At 40.8% G+C, this 24663-nt stretch overlaps 1 protein-coding gene across 1 annotated transcript in view; it reads right to left on the bottom strand.

Annotated features, from left to right (window-relative positions):
* The window catches only part of TNRC6B (trinucleotide repeat containing adaptor 6B), a 97039-nt gene that overhangs the window by 6156 nt on the left and 66220 nt on the right, over window positions 1-24663 (bottom strand). Inside the window, exons 8-20 of the mRNA XM_086479834.1 lie at window positions 24060-24134; window positions 22709-22754; window positions 12872-13020; window positions 11483-11653; window positions 9105-9230; window positions 7925-8056; window positions 7305-7403; window positions 6885-7059; window positions 6377-6511; window positions 6001-6177; window positions 3666-3749; window positions 1190-1336; window positions 844-939 (exon numbers count right to left, since the gene is read on the bottom strand). Coding sequence (XP_086335960.1) covers window positions 844-939; window positions 1190-1336; window positions 3666-3749; window positions 6001-6177; window positions 6377-6511; window positions 6885-7059; window positions 7305-7403; window positions 7925-8056; window positions 9105-9230; window positions 11483-11653; window positions 12872-13020; window positions 22709-22754; window positions 24060-24134 — 1612 coding nt within the window. The remainder of the gene's footprint in view (window positions 1-843; window positions 940-1189; window positions 1337-3665; window positions 3750-6000; window positions 6178-6376; window positions 6512-6884; window positions 7060-7304; window positions 7404-7924; window positions 8057-9104; window positions 9231-11482; window positions 11654-12871; window positions 13021-22708; window positions 22755-24059; window positions 24135-24663) is intronic.

Here is a 24663-nt window from a genome sequence, read left to right as displayed (position 1 = left end):
TGAGATAACATACAAACACAGCTTTTATTGAGTAAGATGCAAACAACAAAGTTTGGGCCAGATGCAGCTCTCAGCTATGTTCATCACTTCTGCTGTTTACACACAATTCTTCAGGTTTTAGTTGTCAAGACAATTATGTCTCAAGAGAAAACTCTGACAGTTGTAAGAAGTTCAAAAATCCAAATGGTTTGTCTGGAGCAAGAATTTTCAGCATCCTACTCAAAAGTGTGTGCAGAAACCATTTTTCACGAGAAACCTTTGGAAACCTTCTTACCAAGGTTCTGAGGCAGATATCCAAATTACTATTTACAGGCCAATCATTAAAAGCCAGAGGACTAAAAGCCCTCCCCTCAGGATTCACAGAATATAAAAGGTGCTATAAAAGGCAAGGCAAAAACGTTCCCTTCACAGCACTCCTATGTTCTAAAGTTAAAATGAATAAAATCACTCATCTTATTACTCTAACTCATACATATAGGAGCAGGTATGTTTAAAAAAGTTATGACAGTCCCTCAACCCTTCACACATGGTCAACAGATTGTGCACATGTGGGTCTACTTTTTTTCTTTTGCATCTGCTGCTCACTGCTACCCTATTCTTTAACTTGCATAAGTAAGAATTTTGTACTGGGGGTGGGAGGAAAGGCAGAGGATCTTAGTCTAGTTCTTAAAGCAACCGCAATCGAGTATTTTATCATCGGGAGGAAAAATACCTGACCAGCCACTCAAATTCAGAGTTCCTCAGAAACTACTGGAAAACTAAATATTCAAAGTAGAGCAAGAATGAGGAACTAGTGAACAACTGGAAAATGCTTTTTCCAGGTAAGTTTTGGAGCCCACATACCTGAAGTGCTATGAACGTTGGTGAAGGAATTGTCAGAGGCACTGTAGGGCCAGGCACCAGGTGAAGGCAGCGAGGTGTTGAGGGAAGAATTAGACCCTATCAAAAGGAAAAGGAGAGAGAAAGAGTAGGCCAACTTCATAGACCTTCTGTAACACTGTTAAAACTCAAGACAGCCACTATTTGTACCAATGCCAAGCTTTCACATGATACACAGCCACAGTGTAAAGGCACAGAGGCTTCCTTCTTAGCCAAACGCAATGGACTGTTACCCTGTTATGACAGGATCATCAGAATATTCTCTAATATCAGAATGGTTTAATCACATACCAGTTGTTCACTGTTTTACCTGTGGTGTTGTCCCGCAGAAGTTGGTGATCAGTATCTACAATGGGAGATGTGGCTGTCCCCCCCAGCACACTTCCAGGGGTCACATAGGGGTCAGATTCAGGGTCAATGTTTTGTATACCTTTCCATGGCACTCCTGGTTGGAACTCTGGGACAGGAGGGAAAAAGGAGTTAGATGCAAACAGGGAAATGCCATTTACTGGAAGTAATTGTTGAAGATATTTTAGGAGGGTAAATAATTTTCTTCTACACTGTTACTCAGAAAAAACCCAGACTTAATTAAAAACTACTTCACATTTCCTCCCACAGCAGTATCACCAGTGTCTGAATACAGGTCTACACTACAAAAAGGTGGTGCAAGTGCACACAGTACTCCTGTGACTATTCCTGTTCTACTACATTCAGATGAGGCTTCAACAGTTTTATCCTTCCTTAATACATTATATATTTTTTAAGATATATGAGATTAGATTAATCTGTACACATACTTTGTTGTGTGTGCAGAAAACTTTCTCAAGGAAAGGCTACCTACCTTCAGGGTTTGTAAACATAACATTTGACACTTCACACTGTCGGTACACACACTTTATACATTAGCAATCAATACTGAGGTAATGCTAAGGTGAGATGCCTTGTGGTAAAAACAACGTATATACTCATTGGCATTCTTCATGCTTCACAATGAGATGGAATATACTTATCATGCTTTAGTTTCCTTTCAACTATAACTCTGGGCATGCCAGATTTTTAAGGCAAGAGGATGAGTTATATGAAGTCTGAACACACAAAACCTCCAGATACTGTAAGAAAGATCAGTAACTTGTTTCGTTCTCTGAGTAGATGTTCAATGAATAAAGTGCTGTGGTCAATTCCTGAAGCAGTGATAAAGTAAAACTGCCAAACAAAAAAACAAGTAAAGAAGCTTCAGATACTATGTGACAATTTTGGTAAGGGTGAAAAGAGTGCCAAGGTGGCAGATTCATCCCTTGCAGATACAAGTCCAGGATATGGAATGATACCTTTATTCACAACCTGAAGTCTTGAAATAATTAATGACAGAATATTTGAGTGTAACTAAAAGTCCATGATTAAAAGTGGGATCCAGGATGTGGTCTCTGGAATGAAACGATGTAGGGTGAATCTGGGATGGAAGAGTTCATTTCAGTTACCTTTATAACGAAGAAGCATAGTCAAGACTATGAATTTCACAGACAAATACAGAAGAAAATGTGACAGTACTGGTTCAGACAATAGGCAGAGCAAGGACAGTATTAGACTGTGATAATGCACTGGCAGAAGAATCTCAGAGAATACGTAAGAAACGCTCCACTGGGTCAGAACTGTGGTCCATCTAGCCCAGTATTCTGCTAACAATGGCAGGAGAGATATCATTTGGGGACAGAACACAAACCTGGCCACTATCTGTAGGCTACTGCCCTCACGTTCTCCCAGCATCCATAGTCCTTCTTCTACCTAGGATGTCAGAAATACCCTCTTATCTGCTAGCACCTCCTTGTGAAACTGTTTTTCCATCAGTTTATCCAATCACTGTTTCAACTGGCTAGGACGATCTGTCTCCAGAAGCCAGGCCACACATGCCAGAAGTTCACCATTCCCAATGGGAAAAAAAAAGCAGCTCTTCTCTATTTAAAATTTGCGTCCTCTTAAGTCCAGCATTTGCACCATGGTTCTAGTGTTGCAGGATTCGCAGAATTACAATTCTGCATTTATCTTGTTCACTGCAAGATATGCTGTATGAGCAATCAGCACAGCATCAAGCAAGGAATCTGCTCAGCTACTGCCAAAATACTGCAATCCTCTGACAAACAGGACCAGCTTATGCTTATGGAGCAAGCAATGCAGCTCTTGGGTCTAATCAAAAGATGTTCTCTGTTCTGAGATAAAGAATTCAGGAACACAGGTAAGGACTTAGATATTAGACCTTGTTTTCAAAAAAAAAAAAGTCCAAGTCTTGCCTTTGTAAAGATTTCTGACAACTGATGGGACTGAAAATTAAGCACATAGTAAGCTCTCAACAAAGAGTTAAGAAATATTCAAACAAAGCTCCAAAGATCAGGCAGTGTATATAAAGACAACCACGCTTCAATATAATCCTGGTCTGGAGAAGAGTTTTTCTTGAACTTCAGCATACCGACAAGTTTCCAAATTATCCTTTGGGATTGACAGTTATTCTCATGCACATTCACCAACTCTCCCTACAGACATGCTTTTTCATTTCTATAGTAAAGAAAAATGAAGTGCGTTTCTCCACTGATATTTGAAAGATCCTCCCAAAAAGTTCAAACATAAGACTAATAGGGAAACCACGACAGACACATCCAGGCCAATTTGCCTAGAGTATATGACTGACTGCTCTTGAATGGGAAAATTACAGTCTAGTATTACCTAGGTATGCAAGTCTGCGTGACATAACCAAAAGATACAGTTCTCACCAATGCAGCAAAACTTGCTCTCACCTCCAGCTGTGATATCAGTTTGATTGGGCACCACTTCATTTATCTTTGTGCTGAACAATACTGCTCTCTTGAACGGCAGAATTTCTGCAGCAGATGGCATTTAGGAGGAAAACGCGAAAGGTGTAGTCAGGGTGAATGCTGAGTGACCACTGTATTCATTCAAAGGAAAAACGGACCTATTTCAAGAGGTTTTCTCTTGTAAACTCATTTTCGTTTAACAACTTATTTTCCAACACTTGGAAGAAAAATTTTATCTCCACGCCAGGAACTGATAGCAGGCCTCATCTACAAGCTTGCAGAGAAAAAGAACCTACAGTGTAAAATCATTTTGGGTCTTTATTCTTCATCAGAGGTGTTGATAAGGTGGATCATGATTTCAGCTAAGTTCTCGTTCCTGAGGAAGCCAATAAGCCAGAGAAGCTACGAGAGCTTAAGTAGCTGATGGTTAGGGGACAGTAACACTTATCTCAACAGTCTACTGACATCATAAAAGAGGGCTAGCAATACAGCAATAATTGCATAAAAGCCACATGCCAAAACCCATGATCAGTTACACGACACCTGCAATCACAACCGTGGGCTACTCCATTTACACAAGAAATTGGGATGGTACTAATGATCCCTGTGAGAGTTTATGTTCATGATTTGTGAACTCCAGCTATCCTCTCACGGTGGTGAGGCAGCCAGCAACAGCAAAAATTTTACTTATCACTGACAGTGGGATTGCAGTATCACTGAGGAAGCTCTATGATACCAACAAGGGGCAAAGAGCAGCTATTCAGCTTCTCACTTCTGTAACAGCCTTCTGGTACCAAGAACCTTGCCAGAGCCAGTGGCTGCTGCAAAATCTGGAAACACAGCAGAGCTGATCCTCACATCCCTCTCATTCCAAGCAGTATTGTATTTCTCAGTATTACATAGGGGAACGGTGACTAAAGAAAAAAGTTCAGCAACAATGAGTCTACGAGAGAGGTCCTGAAAAAATAGTACATTTTGGAGGGTTCCGGCATTATGAACAGTAACTCCAGCTCAAGCTCAGTACTTAAAAACAGGCTGGCAGAGATATAATGCAAATACACCCCTACAGAGAGCAGTCAGTGGTATGAAATGTTGTGGGTGTGCGGATGTTCTTGAGATAACTAATTCTTTATCTCTGTTAGCTCGTCATAAAACATTTTCTTGCCAGAGTCAGACACTGAGGGGTTCCCACATAAAAAGCTTTAACAGCTTTTTGTAGGTTTCCTGCAGTTGTATCTGTCACACAGAATTCTAGGCTTTCTGAGACAAGGTCTGTGCTACTGGTTTACCCAAGAGATGTACCTGCACCTTTACTTTTTTGTGCTTGAGGGGATACATAGCGGAGTATTTGCAGTCAGTAACGTTTTCCTGGAATGTAAATTCGAGGCAGAGAAAAATCACAGCGTCCACTATTTGCTAACGGCACTGACTGGCGATTAATCTGCAACTTCAAGGACACCACTCTGCATTTAACGAATGTTTTCTATAAAAAATTATGTGCATGTTCAAATACCTATGTATTTTTCCTAGATACTCAAGTTTTCTAGCAGGAAGATAAAATTCTGCCAGTGAAACTCTAGAAGACAAAAAGAATGTGCTACTGCCTGTAATACAAAAAGCAAGAAACTTCTACTCAAGCCACAAGATTGCTGAGCAGTACTGAAACATGGCAACGCTCTTCTATTCTTTACACGACATGATCAGAGGTGAACCACAACAGCACAGCACACACATTGTGTACATATTGCACCAATGCTGCTGGCAAAAGCAACCTTGTGGTCCACAATGGGTCATATTTGTAAATGACTGCCAGAAGAAAAGTTCATGCTAGATAAAATACAAAAGATCAAGACAAGAAAATCTTGTTCCCGCTGTCACAAAAAAACCCAGCTTTCACATCTTTTGTTTTCTGATTCCACACTATCAATCAGAATTTTTACACCCCATGTCAGCCTAACACAACACAAATAAGGAATCGATACAAGAGGAGGCAGCTGGTGGTGTGTTTCATGAACAAGTTATTTCATGAACAAGTGTTCTCATGAAAATTTCTGTGATTGTAAAACCACAAAATACAGAAGAGCTGACCTAACAAAAACCAAACACTATTCAGGCGATTCAGAGCTCATATTTAGCCCAGCAATTTTTTACTGGAAATTCAACATTTATGTTCTAATTTAACGCGGAAGAAAATTTAAAAAACAAGATAGGCCAAACAAGTATTTTCCTTGCAGTGGTTATTTAAAAAGTATGATGAGGAAAGGTGCCAGCACATCTACTCTAAAGGTAGGAGATAACCCCTGCCCTTATGTAATACCTGGAGGCCAGCTGGCGTTGCTGGATTTGCTTCCGATCTTGTTCGTTGGTGGAGATTTGGCAGGTAACCAACTATCACCAGCAGGGCCTGCATGGCCACCTAGTGGGTCGCCCTGAATTATGTCAAACTGGTTGTAGGGCGATCCTCCACGAGCCTTTCCAGGGGGCACTATTGCACCTGAAGCATTAAAAAAAAAATATTTACATTCAAGAAAGGTTGATACCTTTATAAGTATGGTATACTAAAGCAAAAAAAATATTTAAGATGCATACTGGTGACATTCACTAACTTGAAGCACAGTTTTCATCTGAGCTATTTCACCTCTGGCAAGATGACACTATAAGGACACTCCTGAAATAGCCAGTCCCCTTCTTACCATTTTTGTGGATATTGGCATCTTGTGAAGCCACAGAGGGCAGCCCTTCCATCATAGTCCACTGCTTAAAGCGGGATTCTGTTCCAGCCTCTTTTGCTCCCACCATGCCATAATCCATGCCACTTGAGCCAAAGCCTGCAAAACAAACAAACAAAACTCCATTGCCATTCTCTCTTTTTAGTTTGGATGTCTTCAAACAGGGAGTCACTGCGATAAGAAAAGTAAAAAAAAGCAAAACTAGCCAATTAAATATACAAGAGACAACTTCCAAATAATCTTGTTAGGTCAGTACACCACCAAGATATGCTTTGTTTTCAGTTTAGTCTTCTGCTCATGTAATGAAACATAACGCAAATTGATCAAGAGTTGACCCTTGTCATAACCGTTGCTTACACATAAATTACTCATTTCTGGACCCAGACATAACTGGCTACTGTGGCAACGCAATTACCGTGTTAACATGGTAACCACAGGCAATGCATCAAATCTCTTTCCACAGAGCACTTACCTGAACCGTATCCAGGTATTTGCCCTTTGGTCTGTAAATCTGAGAGACCCACATTCAAAGGATTGGGTACCATGCTGTCTAAATGTGGCTTAGGCCCAACAGGGTGGGACGGTGAATGCTTCATGCCAGGCTGCCTCTGCTGCTGCTGCAGGGCAGCACTCACCATACGAGCAATCTGTAAATGAAAGAAAAAAAATGGGGATGATATATCCTGTACTGTAACACAGAATTCCAGTAAACATGAAGAAATAGTGACTTGAAAGAGATCCAGAGGACCTTGCTCTCCACGAAGTGAAATCTGAAGAGAGTGCAAACTGAAAAGAGCAGATGACAATACTAAAGCCAGTGCCATCGTTGCTGCAGACTGGATTTTCCCAGCGCACACTATAGCTCATATGATTGACAAAAACAGTGCCACACCTGTTGCTCCTGCTGTTGTCGCACAGCTTGAGATAACTTCCTCTGGCTCTGTAACAGCTGCTGCTGCTGCTGCTGCTGCTGAAGGAGGAGCTGACATGCCTACAAGGTAAGTGGGGGTGGGAAGAGTGAAAATACAGAGCTCATGAAGTGATATATAATTGCTAGGAGCTAGTCACTCGCAAATGCTTTGCTCAGAACTTAGGTAAACTGTTTCTCATTCCACACACTCAAATAAAATGACAACGAATGCATTAGAAGAATACTATATCCTTCACTTGTTTCTAATTTAACATCATGTAACCGTATTACTAGTACCTGCTTTATCACCATCACTATGACTACGAGTCTGAAGAAAACTTCGTTAAAAATCAACTAACAACTGCTTTCTGTACCAAGACATGGCTTAGAATCACTACTAACCCACTGCAACTTTCATAACAATTACACTGCTGCCCTCTAACAGGGCTGTATTTTCCTGTACAACGAACAGGGAATACTTGTACAAAAATAACACAAGATCAGTAGAACAAAACAGAATTAGAACAAACATAAAAAGAAAACTCTTTCAGCAGACAATTTGTATACAGTCTGTTTCACAAGATTACTAGCTAGCTACTTACTAATTGAAACTGGGGAATCTGTGGAAGCTGGCTCAGCATGGCAATCTGTTGTGGAGAAAGCTGGGGGCCCATATTGAAAAGACCAGGATTCAAGCCACTGTTGGGAAACTGTTTGAGCATGGAGGCCGAAACCTGCATGGAAACCAGTTACATATCCTCAAGAAATGCACTGCTATAAGAAAAGATGATGAAGCAGAAGTATTTCTACAAAGGAATAGGTATGACACCAATCTTAAATGGCATTCTGGGAAAGACGTTACAAGATTTATTAACACATCACATTTAAACATGCACCATCTATGACTTGAGCAGAGTGAATACCTCACTTGATTGACAATATACAGTATTACATGTGCAGATACAGACACACACACAAAGGTTCCTCTCCCCCAACCAACCGGTTGCTAGAGACTGCGCTAAATTAAAATGCTGACATATAGGCAGCTAACCAGTAATCACAGTACTGCATTATCACATTAAAAACTTACTGCTTGACAAGGAAAAAGAAAGGCATTCAGGCAGTCACTGGAGCAAAGAAACAGTGCCTCACAGAAAGAGTTAATCTCTTTGTATGCTGAATAAGCTATAGTAAAAGACAGGAGTAGGCGGAGAGGAATCCCCCCATTTCTCCCTGCATTATTTGAAAGTTGCACCAGTAGAATTCAAGACAATCTCCAAAAGTCTTCACCAAGTCCAAAGCAAAAGGTAAACGTGCATTTGGAGACCCTGACATCTTAGAGCTCTGCAATGTAAATGCAATTTGCAGCCCTTTATCAGGCCTCTCTTTCAGGGGGGTAGGAAGCACAGGACAAGACTGCTCAAAAAAAAATAAGCAACCTGTCACACTTCAGAAAAACTTTCAGCTTTCACTTTTTTGTCGTTATTAAAATACTTCGCAAAAGCCTATGTAAAACACCGGATTCCTGAATCCACTTTGAGGTTTAAAAATACTGGTAGCGAGCATTTACCACCAACTGCCTTGGAATAAGAAAGAAGGCTAAACCTTCTGCGCTGAATTTTAAGCACTTTCAACTATGAATTTTATTTTTTTATCTTATCTAAGTTTTCAGTTTCTTAACATCAAGTCAAGACTAAGATAGGTGTGTAAGTAACCTCAGTGATGTGCTCTGAAGGCTGCAGCTCTGCTTTTACAAGTAACCAGTTACTGTAAATTCCTTACCTGGGGAGAAAGAAATTGGGGAGGCACTTGCGCCCGGATATTGGGGGAAGGATTTAGTGGCTGCACTGGTGTGTGCATGCCCCTCGATTGTGCTGTGCTGTTTCCAAACAAACCATGATTGCCACCCTACAAAATTAAAGCAGTAGTGAGAAGATGAATCTTTCAGGATAATGGTTTTCTATGCTATTAGCTATGTATCAATAACAAGTACTGACTTAAACAGAGTACCCTTAGAATTACTGAGATGTTTGCCCTAAATCAGTAATCTACCTGGGTTAAAACTGCTGTACTACATTTTTGAGATGCAGGCTCTTTCTCCTCTACATTGAAGAGTCATGTTTATCCACTTAATTCCAAAGCACACGAAAAAGCTAATGTTTCATATTTTGCGTTTTACATGTTGAGAAATGGAAACTTGGAGTACAAATAACACGCTCAAAAAAATTCCACTGGCTTAAAAGTATGGCAAGACTGTGTCAACAAGAGTTTTAGGCCATCAATTTAGAAAAGTCAGGTATTTTTCCTGCATAGACTGTTGAGGTATCACTCATAAGCCTATTGCTTCCTCTGCAGGCCTTTCACTAACTGAAACATTCTAAAACTTTGTTAAAAATTTTCCTTCTGATGTGACAACATCATTCTGGATTGGGATGTTTTTCTTTTCCTTTTTTTTCCCCACTAAATTGAAGAGCAAAAAATTTTCAAGTGAGAAAAAAAATCTGGGTTGTTTTTCTCTTCTCTCAGTGATTTATTTTCTAACACAAGAATACTTGCTGTTTGAGGTTTTTTTAATGAGAAGTATTTACTGTTTTATAAGCAACTCCTGTAATAATAAACCCTACTGCACGAAAAGACCAAAGAAAATCTGTGATTATGTTTCACTATTTCAGCCTCTGAGCAGACTGTCTTTATTAGTAACATCTTTCAACAAAAGCCACAGGAAATGTTATGGACAGTCTCCTACACTAACAGCTGCATGCTGTTGCTTCTAAAAACTGAAGCTCGTACTCCAAAAGGTCCTTATGTACCATGATTCTGTCCTTTCATGTTCGAGACCCTCTGAACTTCCCATCTTCTGCTATGTATCGGGATGTCTACAACCCTCAGATACGTGGGGTTCTAAACAGTACCTTCTCCATCCCTAAGGCATCATTCTCTGTTCTCCCTCTTCATGCCAGCAGCACTGCTGTACTGAACAAATTCATCATTCTTCCAAACTGAGATCGTACAGGCCTTCTCCAAAACCTTTCCTTCCCTTATATACTGGGATTTCATAAACTCTGCCTCCCTTCTACCATAATACCGTGCATCCTTCGCCATCCTTTCGCTAAAACAGAAGTCTCTCATCCTGCTTCTCTACTGGCAGCATTATGGATTGCCCCATTCACCTGCATCACATTTCATTTCCTCAGTGTATCTTCTATTTCAGAAGCAACTCATGATGTCAGACAGGAGGATAAACAAACAACCCCAAGAGACAAAAGAGTTTTTATTCTGGAAATAACTGACTGGGGTCAACTACACATTTAAAATTTTTGAGAGGCCTGAAGCTGCAGCTACACTTTCAGCCCTCCCTAAAAGCTCAGAGTTCTGCACGCTGAAGCCAAGAATATGCCTGCAAATTTTGTACTTAGTCTGATGTTCAACACTGATTGTGTCACATAGAAACAGAGAGACAACACAAAGAAACACCATCATGTTAGGCATGTGACTACATAAGCTAGTCCAGTTGCAATACTTAGGTTCTATTCTTTAATTTCCTAGTATTCCTGCAACATTTTCTTCCAGCATAATGCAAGACCTAAATAGCCAGAAATTCTTTCAAACTGCAGTTAGCCTCTTCCATTTCTTCCCCACCACTCCCCTGTATACCGACCAAAAATGCTGCTACTTCAAGAGTTTTTAAAGGCTGCTAAATCAACCCCTTCTTTGGACTGTGGGGAGGGGAGAAGGGAACAGGCACAAGGCAAAATGACTGCAACTTTTTAAAGGCACATTTCTACATATAAGGTCGTAGGGTGAAGTCTGGAAAAATTCAGTGTCAGGTGGTGATGGGGCAAATCAACAGCCAGCCTCTAACTGGGTTTTAAAACAGCAATTAAAATATAAAGGTTGCCACTAACTTCATGACTTCTGAAAAGCACATCTATCTGCTGTTGCACTGTGATTCAGGAAGTAAGAGGCCAACAAAATCAGATGAAATACATTTTGATGACAGGAACCAAAGTGGATTGATTCTCAATGGCCTGATACAGTTCAAATTTCCATTAACAATATTAATTTATTTAGTAGGAAAACAAATGCAAGCAACCAACTAACCAGGATTAAGCCCAGGTTGCAGCCTTATAACAATGCATCTTATAAGGTGGCCTGCTTACTTGTCTAGCAGCGAAGTTTTGGGGACTGAGCCCTGAGCCGATTGCCCCAAGGCCGACGTTGGATAGTGTGGAACCAGAGGGAGACAGCTTGTAGCTGGGAGAAGGGGAGAAGGGAGAGCAGGGAGCCTCATCCCCAAGGCACCCATCTTGATTGGAGAAAGGCAAAGTCAGCTGAAGCAGCAGTTAGCCAACAGCAGGAGTTGGTTAGTGAAGCAACAGAACGCAAGAGGAGAGAAAGAGGGACGGTGAGTGACTAGGAAGAAGCAAAGTTAATTTGTAATAGCAATTACAAGGACAAAACTTCTGACTCAAGTGATCACTTGACAATTAGGATTTTTGGTCCAAGGACATAACCAATAAATTCCTAAAGGTTTCTTTTTAAAAATACAGTTTGAACTCTCATTAGTTTTGTTTCTGACAGTGGCTATTACCACTACAGAACAAACCAATCCTGAGTGAATTCCTAATGTTAGCACACACCTACAAACATGATTTTTGAGAAACGCACTAGCTCTGCTCAAACATGATTTTTGAGAAACGCACTAGCTCTGCTAGTGGTATTTATTAATTAGGCCACCAGAGGGAGCTGACAAAACTCTTTTCTGGCCTGGTATACCAAAATGGAGGAGTTAAAAAGAATTCATTGACAGAAACACACCTTCAGAATTTTTAAATCAAATTTCTTTTCCGTTTTACATGTGATAAACTTACACTGTATTAAAAAAACCCTAAAGCATTCTGAATCTATTGGACACTCTCCAATTCATATTGCGAAGCAATTAATATTTGATAACAACAGTGAAAGCTTCTATTTAAAATAGGCAAGAATATGAAAGAAACACTACCATAACATACAACAGATGTCACAGAGAAACAGATGTCATACAGAAGCTTACAGTACATGGACATACAGCATAAGGGGTTGCAGAATTTAGAAAGGGTGTTTCCAATAAACGACAGACATGAAAGCAGAAAAAATTCGGAAGACTGTGATTACTTATGTTTACTTAGATCTAAACCAATTTTTTACACTAGATGATTGTAGTCAGTAGCCAAAAGAATCATTGTGATGAAACCTATAATGAATTTCACTGCTACCAGTAGTTTACCCTTCCAAGGAAAACAAAGGAATTTCTTTCTGTCCATATTAAGAGCAGTCTGTTCTAGAATAAAAAGCCTCATTCTCCCCAGATAATTTAGTTTGTCTATGCATATCTGACACCTCTGTTTTATATACACATTCATTCTACAAACATAACTCCCCCACACCTTTTATTACTGAGTTCGTCCAAGGTCACTGAATTTTTAGCACTTCCAGAAGAGTAGGGTAAAAACTAGGACCTTGAACACAGAGGCTGGTATTAATTTATCTGAAGATATTTCTCTCACCTTCTCAAAATAAGGCCCGCTATCTGTGGTTCCCATGTCTTTGGAATTAGGTGGACGGAACCCAGATCGATCCTTTCTCATCATGTCATTAAAATCCCCGAGATTCATGGCTCGTTTATCTACCTCAAACTTCTTATCTGGGAGACCACCTGTAAAAAAAGAAGAAAGAAGATAAAATTAGTGCAAATAATTGCTACCATGTTTCATGATATCAGGTTCACAGCCAAAGAAAGTATCTTTAAGATCAGGGTATAAATTAGATCTGTCCTGCAATTCAGCATAAGTATAGTTGCTATTATAAGTGTTGAAAAATTAAGGTAGGAAGTTTCATTTTTAAAACTGAACAAGCCAGTCTAGAGAGTTAATTCGAAATATTTCTCACAATTTATGTACAGATAGAAACACAGGCATTTCTACAGTAGCCTAGTTCAACTAATGATGTTCATTTATACATAATTCTCAGTGTCTTCCAAAACTCACACTGTTATTTATTGGTATTCAGCATCTATAGAGACACCACTATCTAAGTTCTCCATATACTCTACTTAGCCTTTACTGGGCATTGAGAAAGAATGTCTCAAACTGCAAAACCAGGCACATAATTGGGTCACGACTTTCCTACAGTCATGTGAACTTAACTCTTGAACACCATAAATCATCTGGTATAGCGTAACTTCCAGATGGGCAACCAATCTCCCTCAGCCTGTAACAATCACGCAACCAGAAACATTTTTCAAACACCCCCTACAGTCTCCTGCCACTGTTTAGCGAGTAATCTGGTGGAACATGAGGAAGAGATGTTAATAACAGATGATCAAACTACAATATACTCAGTGAACAAGACATCGTCTTTTTCTACAAGCTTATCATCAGCCAAGTGCTGACTGAAGGAAGTTTTCTACCTTACACACTGAACCGCTGCCAAGAAACAATTTTTTGGGGGGTCAAATTTGGCACCTGTAAGGTATCAGATGTATATTGTCACTTCGAAGTAGATGGAAAACATCTTTGTTTTAAAATATGGACAGCATGATAGAAATGAGCTTTACTTATATTTTTAGTTTAAAATAATTTTGTTTAGTAGCACAGGTAGCCTTTCCAAGAACAGTTTAAAAAAAACCTTCACCACAGTTAACTAAAATCTATGACTCTTCCAAAGCAAGTTGGTGACAGATATCCTACCCTACCACTGACAAAACACTAAGTCTTTATCAAACAGAGCAGACAGCTAATTGCTCCAATACCTTCAAAACACTTATCTGTTCCTCAAAAAAGCTTCTCAAAGAGAGCATCTCTTCTTAATGCCCAATCACAAACTACTAATATTCATAGGTATGTTACTGTCAAGAACCTACGAAATCCACCACTAATTACATGGAATTTTCTTGCTCGCACAGCTTTCAAAGTTGATCCAGCTTCATGCTCTCAGATGCCTTCAACATCATTTATCACAAAAACACTTGACAAGGCACCTACGTACATATCTTGACTTGTAACTGAAGCCATACTGACCTGGATGAGCTCATCCCTATCTAACATAGCACAGAATCGCAGAATGTTAGGGGTTGGAAGGGACCTCAAAAGATCACCTAGTCCAACACCCCTGCCAAAGCAGGACCCCTAGAGTAGATCACACAGGAACCTGTCCAGGCAGGTTTTGAATGTCTCCAGAGAAGGTGACTGCACAACCTCTCTGAGCAGCCTGTTCCAGTGCTGTCAAAGCCAGAACCGGCTCCGCAAAAGCAGTCACATAAAATGTCATGTACATCTCAATACTGTCAATACCTACATTTAATCACTCCTCACAATACCAGGAATGCACTACCCAAAAGGCTTGTGTGCTTTAATTCTAGACAGGAAGCCCTGTCCGTTAGTTGCTTGAAAAGAAACTGAAATCGAGACAGAGTTGCATCACTATCTGAAATGAAACTGAGTCAATGCTGATACAAGATGACTAAGCCACAGAAACACCCTTTTGTCTCTTCAGTTATCCTGATGATCCAATCAACTCCTCAAACATTACCGAATGATGCCTTGTAAAAAAGCTTGTTAAGTAACATGTAGAGCATTAAACAGCACCTTTAAAGGCTTCAAGTATAGATATGCATGCCACTTAGTGCTGAGGCAGCTGCTTAAACTTCAATATAAACAAAACCTTGCTAAGAGAGGTGATAGCATTCATTTATCCCATTCACAGAAAATTCTAATACAACCTTGAAACCTGTTGTGTAAGTCTGTCTTTTGCACTTACCAACAACAGCTATAAATAACACAGGTGGCTGAAGACTAGCTTTACCTTACACAGTACAAGACCACCGTTAAAATCTGAAAAGTTTGAATTTTACCCTCTGCAGTAGGCAAGAAAACTTGTGCATGAATAAATACGAAGCCCCAAATCCTCTACAGGCAGAAATGTGGAAGAGGTTGAAAGTCCAACCGTCTTCATAAAAGACGACACTCCATAAGTTCTTGGATTTTCCCCACTATTAACAGCTGTGAGAAACACTGTGAAAAATACAAAATGAAACAATGCCCTTGGAAGAGGGCATTTACATCCCAGTGAGGAAAAAACCCCTATTCAGTAGATCATCACCACCACATGCACGCAGCTTAAGAGAGCAAAAAAATTTAATCATATACAAACAAAATTACATAATGTGATTCTGTACTGGGAGATAGGAGACAGAAACGTCTGTTGAGCAAAGTTACTTAAAATGTTAGGAAACAAGAGACTCAATGTGCTGAAAATACATACCTCTAGTGGGGTAACCCCAACGGGGAAAAAAAAAAACAAAACTATTTGAAACATGTTTCTGCTTGACCACAAAACCAAAAACATTTTAAAGATACTGGTTTTATACCTTCGCCATAAATTTACATCATCCAAGCCTACTGAGCAAGCACAACCATTTTTTCGAGGTGTTGCACCTGAATGCTAAATCAGGTTATGGCTTTGTAACCTATTTACAATAGACAGCTGCAGGAATAGCATTTAAATCAACAGAAATTGGAAATTAATTTCGCAGTCTTTACAGGTGATTTGAGAATTCCGTGATCTGCAGGGGTTGCAACTAATACACTAAAAAAAAAAAAAAAAAAAGACAAGACAAAGGTGGTGGTCAAACAGAGGGAAGGAAAAGATAAAACATTAAGTGGTTCTGACAAGCTACTTACTGTAGCAAACACCATGCCTCAGGACTTGCATACTAGGATGTATTTCAACGGAAAAAAGTTGTATCCTATTTTCAAAGTAAAACAAGCTATCCATTGAAGGGATTTGATAGAAAGGTTAAAAAAAAAAAAAGGAATTAGATCTGCCTCAGGCATGCTATTGATCCATCTCTTTTCTGTCCTGGTCAGTAAATAAAAGTGTCACTCCAGCACCTTGCAATAAATGCAACACATTTTTTGAACAAGGAGACCAAGACCAACGTAGTAAGAATTACTTACCAACAACCAGTTCTATTTTATGAATATGATTATCAGGGCCAAGCTGTTCCATGCATATCAATTCTTTGATATGCATGGTCTCCATGCACAGACTTAACTCTCAGATCAATGTGCACTTATCCATAAACTGGGAAAATATCATGCTAGGAGTTATCTAGTTAGGAAAACCTGGTACATCATAATCCTGACTGAAAACCAGCGGAAAAACAAGCCTACCTCATAAGTCAGTCCAACTTTTGAAGTTTAGAAGTAGATATAGGCTGAGCAAAACAGTTTATAGTTTTCCACAAGCAACTGCGTTAAGTAACAAGCGCAAAACTGCTAAACAGAAAAGTAACAGAAAAGCCTCAGGAAGATCTGCTACATTCCCAGTCTTTGAAACAGAATACAAACTATAAGTGCCTCCACTTAGGATCAAGGATGCCACCATTAATGGGAACACTAATCTTAGAGAAGCGCAACATATAAAGACCATATATGCATATAAAGACTACCTATGCAACCTTTCTGCACCATTTCACATCATATTCTCAGTGTCAGCCATCTTTCTTCCAAAGGTCTGATGGCCTTAAGGTCCTTGACAGCAGAAAGTTCTAAAGGATCCAGAAGTTTAATTTTGAGATAAAGAACTAAGAGAGTTATAATCAGCATAATCCAGACTACCATCCTCTTCGTGTATTCTTAGATCTGTTCTTTAACAGCAGCATCTGAAGGCAGACAAGAACTGAACATCTAAGACCACAACTTATCTCTGTCTAGATAATGTTTAGAGAAGCAGGATATAATCAGAATCTGAACTCTAGAGAGGCTGTATGAGGCCAAAGTGGTGAGATCCAAAAACTCTGTTACCTTCCCCAAAACTATGTTGTACTATATAAATACACACTTTAATGATACACATTTTTAGAATGTAATGGATTCTAAGCTGAGAGACACTGCAGCTATTCAGATTGCATTATAATACCAAATTTGGAGTTGATATTAGATGCAAGTACGTCTTAACTACCACAGCTCTGCCTTTGGTACCAACAAAGATTAAAGGATATTCCCAACAAAAGAAGCTTTTTGTTTGTGAAAATCCCGACTACAGCATCACACGTGATGCTACAACAGTAGCAGATGAGGAAGTACTAAAGTTGGTGACAGCACTCGTGCAAAGAGCGTCAACATCAGAGGACTTCTTGCAAGGCATAATATTGGAATAATTTGGTCAACAAGGCACAGAAGAGGTATGGCAGAATCAGAATGGCACAGAAACGGCAATTGTATCACGAGGACAGAAGACACTTTAGAAGAAAGCAGTATCTACTACTGGATTACTTCCTGGGACAGGGGGAACACATCAGATGTCACTATCTTGACATCTGCAAAAACATAAAACTGAAGGTGGTATTTATCTGAGAGTTGAACAAACAGCTCTTGCTAGTATGGCCTTCCCTACTGTCAGTATTTGGTGTTTAGATAAAATAAAAAAAAATAAAAATCAGGTGATGAAACAAACCAAAAGTTGCTACAAAGACAGGATCCAATGCACTGAACTGTAGATGTATGTGATGCTGGCAAGTGAAATTACTTAATGCTTAGCACAAAGTCATAGACCTGAACACTGTAACTTCTTTGGCTGCTAACACCTCAGAAGTAAATAGATTCTATCTTTGAAGTGGACACAGCCAACTTGTACCACAGACCCAATGCTATTCTAACTTACAGCAACAAATTTCAGAACATACTTTGAAATGAACTGTACTTGACCTGTAAACACCAATTTTAGTTGATCTAGAGACCCCACAGGCTGTGACCTGACACAGAACTACTTTTGCAGGTGGTTCTTCAGGGATACCACCACAGGATCATCAGTAATTTAATTCAACTGACAGTCTCCCACAGGAAATTTAGAACTACCAGCAGAATAAGCATCGATTGCAAGTCAGTCACCTCCTCCAACCAGATCTCCCCTTCTTACCAAGTCCTTTCTGTCCTTTTAGCAGCACTTTGTACCTGTGTGCATCCATGTCTCAGCTAAGGTAGAAACTATTGCTGTTATGCAGAAGTAGCTGTAAATAAGCAGCTTGGTAATGGGACATTTTTGAACGTGAAAGAGGTAAAACAGTTACTGTGTAACGGCTATCCTGTGGGTCTCAGTGCTAGTCACACAGAATCAATGATGTCCACACCTTCTTAACAAGCTTGACTTGCATGGATACAAGGAGCCCTTCCAGACACAGAACCACTACACACACACTTCTCTGGAGCCCACAGAGCCCACCTCATCTACATAGGAAATTCACTGTTCTAGATGAGAGCTGAGAACACCACTACTACTTTGACATACCATTCTTTGGAATAAGAATTACAGACCTCTGGTTTCTGACATTGTAACTGGGAGGAAATCTGAGGCCTCTGTGACATTCCTAAAGTTATAGAAAGAGGATGAACATCTGTCTCCAAAATTAGTGCAGGGTTTGTACAGTGGCAATGTCCTTTAAGTGGACTAGAAGATCTGTCTTCGTAGTCAGGGATATGAGGTGATCTTGCTTCTGCAGATTTTGAAGAACCAAAACCTGAACAGAAGTAGTCTGTAGAACAGGAACAAAACCCTCTTCCCCTTTATAAATATCAAAGACTATCCTGTACAAGTTCTTAGCCTTACTAAGCCTTCAAAGACTGGATAACTGGATAAACGAAACAGCAGATTTGGATCATCCCTTTTTTAATACATACCTTAGGAATCTTGTACAGAAACCATCTCAAATGGCATAAGACTTCAAAAACCTGTGGTATTTCTATTGCAATACAATGATAGTGAATATTCAGAGACAATTTGGAGAACAGAATGCAAAGCTAAATCAGATTTCAAGATCAAAAAAGTATTTCTGTGAGAGTTCACTACTTAGTTTACCAAAGAAGAAAGTCATGACAAATTCAAAGGTGATTAAATGGGATTAACCCCCAAGTGGTCAACTCTAACTCTCATTTAGGATAGTGTTTTTCACACAGCCCATCCCCACTTAAGCTGTGTGGTGGGGCTATCAAGAGTGAAAAATGTAGTTCTACTGAGCAGCACCTTGTAACAGCCTGAGGCAAACAATTGAAGACATCAATGACAGAAGATATTCTTTTCCTCATATCACTTCCAGGGAGCTGCAGTAATTGGATGTCATACCGCCAAGAGCTAAAACAGTCCTCCTCTTCCACCAAATGAAAAGGGATCTTCACTTTGTTGAAACCATAACAATGAACACAAACTATATGGATCAAAACAGTCTTACATGATGTCCCTCCCACAAGTTATAGCTCCGTTCTGTACAGGTATACATCCCAATCTTGCATATGCACACAGCATAGGGAACGAACAGGAAGAACCAGAGATCTGTGTGTGGTGGCAGAGCCATAATCTCATTGCAGTCGCAGAGACATGGTGGGATAGCTTGCACGGACTTGAATGCTGTCATGGATGGCTACATACTTTTAAGGAAAGACAGGCCAGCAAGGAGAGATGGAGGAGTTGCTCTTCATGCAAGAAAGCACCTGGAATGTTTTGAGCTCTGCCTATGGGGGGGGATGAAGAAAGAGTCGAGAGCTTACGGGCAAGAATTAAGAGACACTTAGGAATGTCACAGAGGCCTCAGATTTCCTCCCAGTTGCAATGTCAGAAACCAGAGGTCTGTAATTCTTAATATGGGTGGCACTGTTGTGGGCGTTTACTACAGGCCACAGGATCTGGAAGAGGAAGTCGATGAGGCCTTCTACAGACAGCTGGAAGTAGCCTCACATTCACACACCCTGGTTCTCATGTGGAAATTCAACCACTCTGATATTTGCTGGAAAAGAAACACAGCTAGGCACACACAATCCAGGAGGTTCCTGCAGAGCACTGATGGTAACTTTTTGACACAGATGGTGGAGAAGTCAAAAGAAGAGAGGTACACTGCTGCACCTTGTGCTAACAAAGGAGGACTGGTTGGGGATGTGAAGGTTTGGGGCAGCCTTGGCTGCAGTGACCATGAGGCGGTGGAGTTCAGGATACTGCATGGAAGAAGCAGTAAGTGGGATTACAGCCTTGGACTTCAGGAAAGCTAACTTTGGCCTCTTCAAAGACCTATTTGGCTTAGGGCTCTAGAAGTTAGGCAAGTCCAACAGAGCCGGTTAATATTTAAGCACCACTTCCTCCAAGCTCAAGATCAGTGCATCCCTGTAAGAAATCAAGCAAAGGAGGCAGGAGGCCTGCTTGGATGAGCAAGGAGCTTCTGGAAAAACTCCCAATGGAAGAAGAAAGATTACAGAATGTGGAAAAAGGGACGGGCCACTTGGGAGGAATCTAAGAATGCTGTCAGAGTATGCAGAGATGCAACGAGGAAGGCTAAGGCCCACTTGGAGTTAAATCTGGCAAGGGATGTCAAGGACAACAAGAAAGGCTTCTTCAAGTACATCAGTTGCAAAAGGAAGACCAGGGAAAACGTGGGCCTGCTTGCTGAACAAGGCAGGTGCCCTTCTGACAGAGGATACAGACAAGGCAGAGTTACTGAATGCTTTCTTTGCTTCCATCTTTACTGCTAAGGCCAACCCTCAGGAATCCCAGACCTCGGAGGTAAAGGAGAAAGTCTGGAGAAAAGACAACTTCCCCTTAGTCAAGGAGGATCAGATTAGAGATCGTTTAGGCAAACTGGACACCCACAAATCCATGGGCCCTGATGGGATGCACGCACAGGTGCTGAAAGAGCTGGCAGATGTTATTGCTAAGCCACTCTTCATCATCTCTGGAAGGTCACGGTGAACAGGAGAGGTGCCTGAGGCCTGGAGGAAAGCCAATGTTACTCCAGTCTTCAAAAAGGGCAAGAAGGAGGACCCAGGAAACTACAGGCCATTAAGCCTCACATCCATCCTTTGAAAGGTGATGGAACAGCTCATTCTGGATGTCATCTCTAAGCACTTGGAGGAAAAGAAGGGTATCAGGAGTAGTCAACATAGATTCGTCAAGGGGAAATCATGCTTGACCAATCTGATACAGCCTTCTATGATGGCATGACTGGCTGGGTGGATGAGGGGAGAGCAGTGCATGTTGTCTACCTCAACTTCAGCAGGGCTTTTGACACTGTCTCCCATCACTTTCTCATGTAAGTGATGGTAAGCTTAGGAAGTGTGGGATAGATGAGTGGACAGTGAGGTGGATTGAGAACTGGCTGAAGGACAGAGCTCAGAGGGTTGTGATGAGCAGCGCAGAGTCTAGTTGGAAGCCTGTAACTAGCAGTGTTCCCCAGGGGTCAGTACTGGGTCCAGTCTGGTTCAACATATTCATTAACGACCTGGATGAAGGGACAGAGTGCACCCTCGGCAAGTTCACTGATGACACAAAACTAGGAGTGGCTGACACACCAGAGGGCTGTGCTGCCATTCAGTGAGACCTGAACAGGCTGAAGAGCTGAGCAGAGAGGAACCTGATGAGGTTCAGTAAGTGTAGGATCCTGCACCTGGGGAGGAATAACCTCATGCACCAGTACAGGCTGCGGGTCAACCTGCTGGAGAGCAGCTCTGCTGAGAAGGACCTGGGAGTTCTGGTGGACAAGTTAACCATGAGCCAGCAATGTGCCCTTGTGGCCAAGAAGGCCAATGGCATCCTGGGGTGCATCAAGAAGAGTGTGGCCAGCAGATTGAGGGAGGTTATCCTTCACCTCCACTCTGCCCTGGTGAGGTCACATCTGGAGTGCTGTGTCCAGTTCTGGGCCCCCCAGTTCAAGAGAGACAGGGAGCTACTGGAGAGAGTCCAACAGAGGGCTATGAAGATGATCGGGGGCTGGAGCACCTCCCTGATGAGGAAAGGCTGAGAGACCTGGGGCTCTTTAGCCTGGAGAAAAGACGACTGAGTGGGGACCTTGTCAATATCTAAAGGGTGGGTGTCAAGAGGACGGGGCCAGGCTCTTTTCAGTGGTGCCCAGTGACTGGACAAGGGGCAACGGGCACAAACTGGAGCACAGGAAGTTCCGCCTGAACATGAGGAAAAACTTCTTTACCCTGAAGGTGGCAGAGCACTGGAACAGGCTGCCTGGGGAGGCTGTGGAGTCTCCTCTCTCTGGAGATATTCAAAACCCAGCTGGACGCAGTCCTGGGCAACCTGCTCTGGGTGAACCTGCTTTAGCGGGAGGGCTGGACTAGGTGATCTCCAGAGGTCCCCTCCAACCCCTACCATTCTGTGATTCTATGATACCAGCATCAGCTGCGTAACTATTCAAAGCCTAAAGTCAAGACATCAGATGCTGTAAATCCATCATTCTATTAGGAGGAGTGCTAAAATTAAGGATCAAACCTTTCCAAAGCACAGCATGTCATCCACGTAAAAATACTAACACATGATCTCATTTTTCAAATACATTTAAATTAAATTATACGCACCTACAGACAAGTCCATCTTACCGCCTGGAATATCCTCAGTTTGACTCTGAAAAACAAAACAAAACAACTTCAGTTCTGACTTCTACGAAATGCTGAGGCATGTTTCAGAAAGCAGCCCTTGATGGTTAAAGGCAGAATGAAGGAAGGACATTGTGTCAATGAAAGTTTTCTTTTAAACTAAAAATCAAACATAAGGATTCCTGATATCACCCTGGACACACCTCACCTCGACCCCCTAATGCTTTGTGGCAGGTTTACCTGTATGAAACTAGACACATGAAAAGAACACATGTGACACAAAGATGGACAGACAGCTGCTCTGTGAAATGAACCTCTGTCCTCATGTTCCAGTGGTCAAGAGATGAAACACTGAAAATAGTGGCCAAAATGATAGCTCAATCCTCATGACTTGTCAAGTCATCAAATCTTGAAATGTGCTGCCAAGTTATTCTTTAGCTGGCAGTCTGGGACAGGGTGTTCCCATAGCTTTCAGAAGCATCTACGGTCTAGCAGACCGAATTTAGGCTTGGGAGCCAGCAGACATTACAAACTAATCCTAGTCATGTCAGCGACAGTTTGTGCAGCCCTGGGCTTCTCACAGAACCTCTGCGTTATCATCTTTCACTAGCCTGCATTACATACTATTCCTACTTCACAGGATGACACTTGGCACGATATTTTGTAAAATGTTTTACAAATTAGCGTATTGGAAGTTCTTAAAAAAATTTTTTATTGTAACTATTTTTAAGGTACTTCCCTGCAGATCTGTGTTTTCTCCCCATGATGTGCCATTTATTTATTCACTTTACCAATCAATCTTTAAGTACTGATTAATAATGAGCCCTTTTTTTTCTATAAAGGCCCCACTACACCACAGTGTTTAAAATATAAACAGCCAAGACAGACACAGGCTGTAAATCTCCTTTTCTGATAGGTGTCTGAGATTCAGAATGAATAGCCTTGGATGGATCACAGATGTCCACAGTCAGGAGCTGAGGCCTCTACCTTGAGTGCGCTAAACAGCATGTAACAAAAATAGAAGTAATTAAAAAAAAAAAAAAAAAAGAAAAACCCCAAATCCTATTACTTGCATGGAAATCGCAATCTCACACCAACAGCTGTTATGAAGTAACTTTGAAGAGTCAAAGCAGATTTTGTGTTTTTCCGAGAAGCCATTCTGACTAGCAAGGAAGTGCTGAATACTCAGCTATTACAGGTAGTATAATCAACATGGCAGCAGGGCAAATGCACATAAATAAGCAGTTACACACCACGAAACAGCTCATCTTTTGACTTAAAGTTTACTGCTTTTTTACAAAGTTGGATTTTATATTTTTAAAAAATTACTTACTAGCAAGCCCATATTTGAAAACTGTTTGGATAAAGGGTTCATCCACGAATCACTATTTCCTCCTTTTAATGCACACTAAAGAGGAAAAAAAAGACAAAAACATTTTAAAGCAACTTCTTGAGTTCTTAAATTCGGTTTTATCCCTGAGATGCATAAGCAAATGAAAATCCTAGTATCAGAGAAAATAATCTCCTGAACAACAAGTTTTTGCATGGTTGGAAACATTTACCAAATACTGTTTTCTTCTTTTCTCTCTCACAAAATTGTTCATTGTTACAGTTTAATACACTCTTTAATCCACCACATACAGAGGTAGATTTCTTCCTTGGCTTTCCTTGGCTTTCTTCGCTTTAGTATGGGTTCTTACACAGGCACTGTGCTGACCTGGCTCTCAATTTGGCCTTACTGTAATTTACAAGTGATCAAACCCAAAACTTAACAGTTCAACAGAAAAGAAATTTTTTTGGACAGTTACTTTGGTGGTTAAAATAAAAAAGCTTTAAGTGAGAAAACAATTAATGAGAATCATTTTTACAAAGTAGGAATTGTAAAACTCCACACCATGTCACAGCAGTATTTCCACATCATAGGAAGCTGCTCTCTA

Source organism: Leptosomus discolor, chromosome 1, assembly GCF_034619465.1.
Source record: "Leptosomus discolor isolate bLepDis1 chromosome 1, bLepDis1.hap2, whole genome shotgun sequence".
Classification (NCBI taxonomy): domain Eukaryota; kingdom Metazoa; phylum Chordata; class Aves; order Leptosomiformes; family Leptosomidae; genus Leptosomus; species Leptosomus discolor.
Note: the sequence above shows the minus strand (reverse complement) of the source record. Positions and strands in the feature narration are given on the sequence as shown.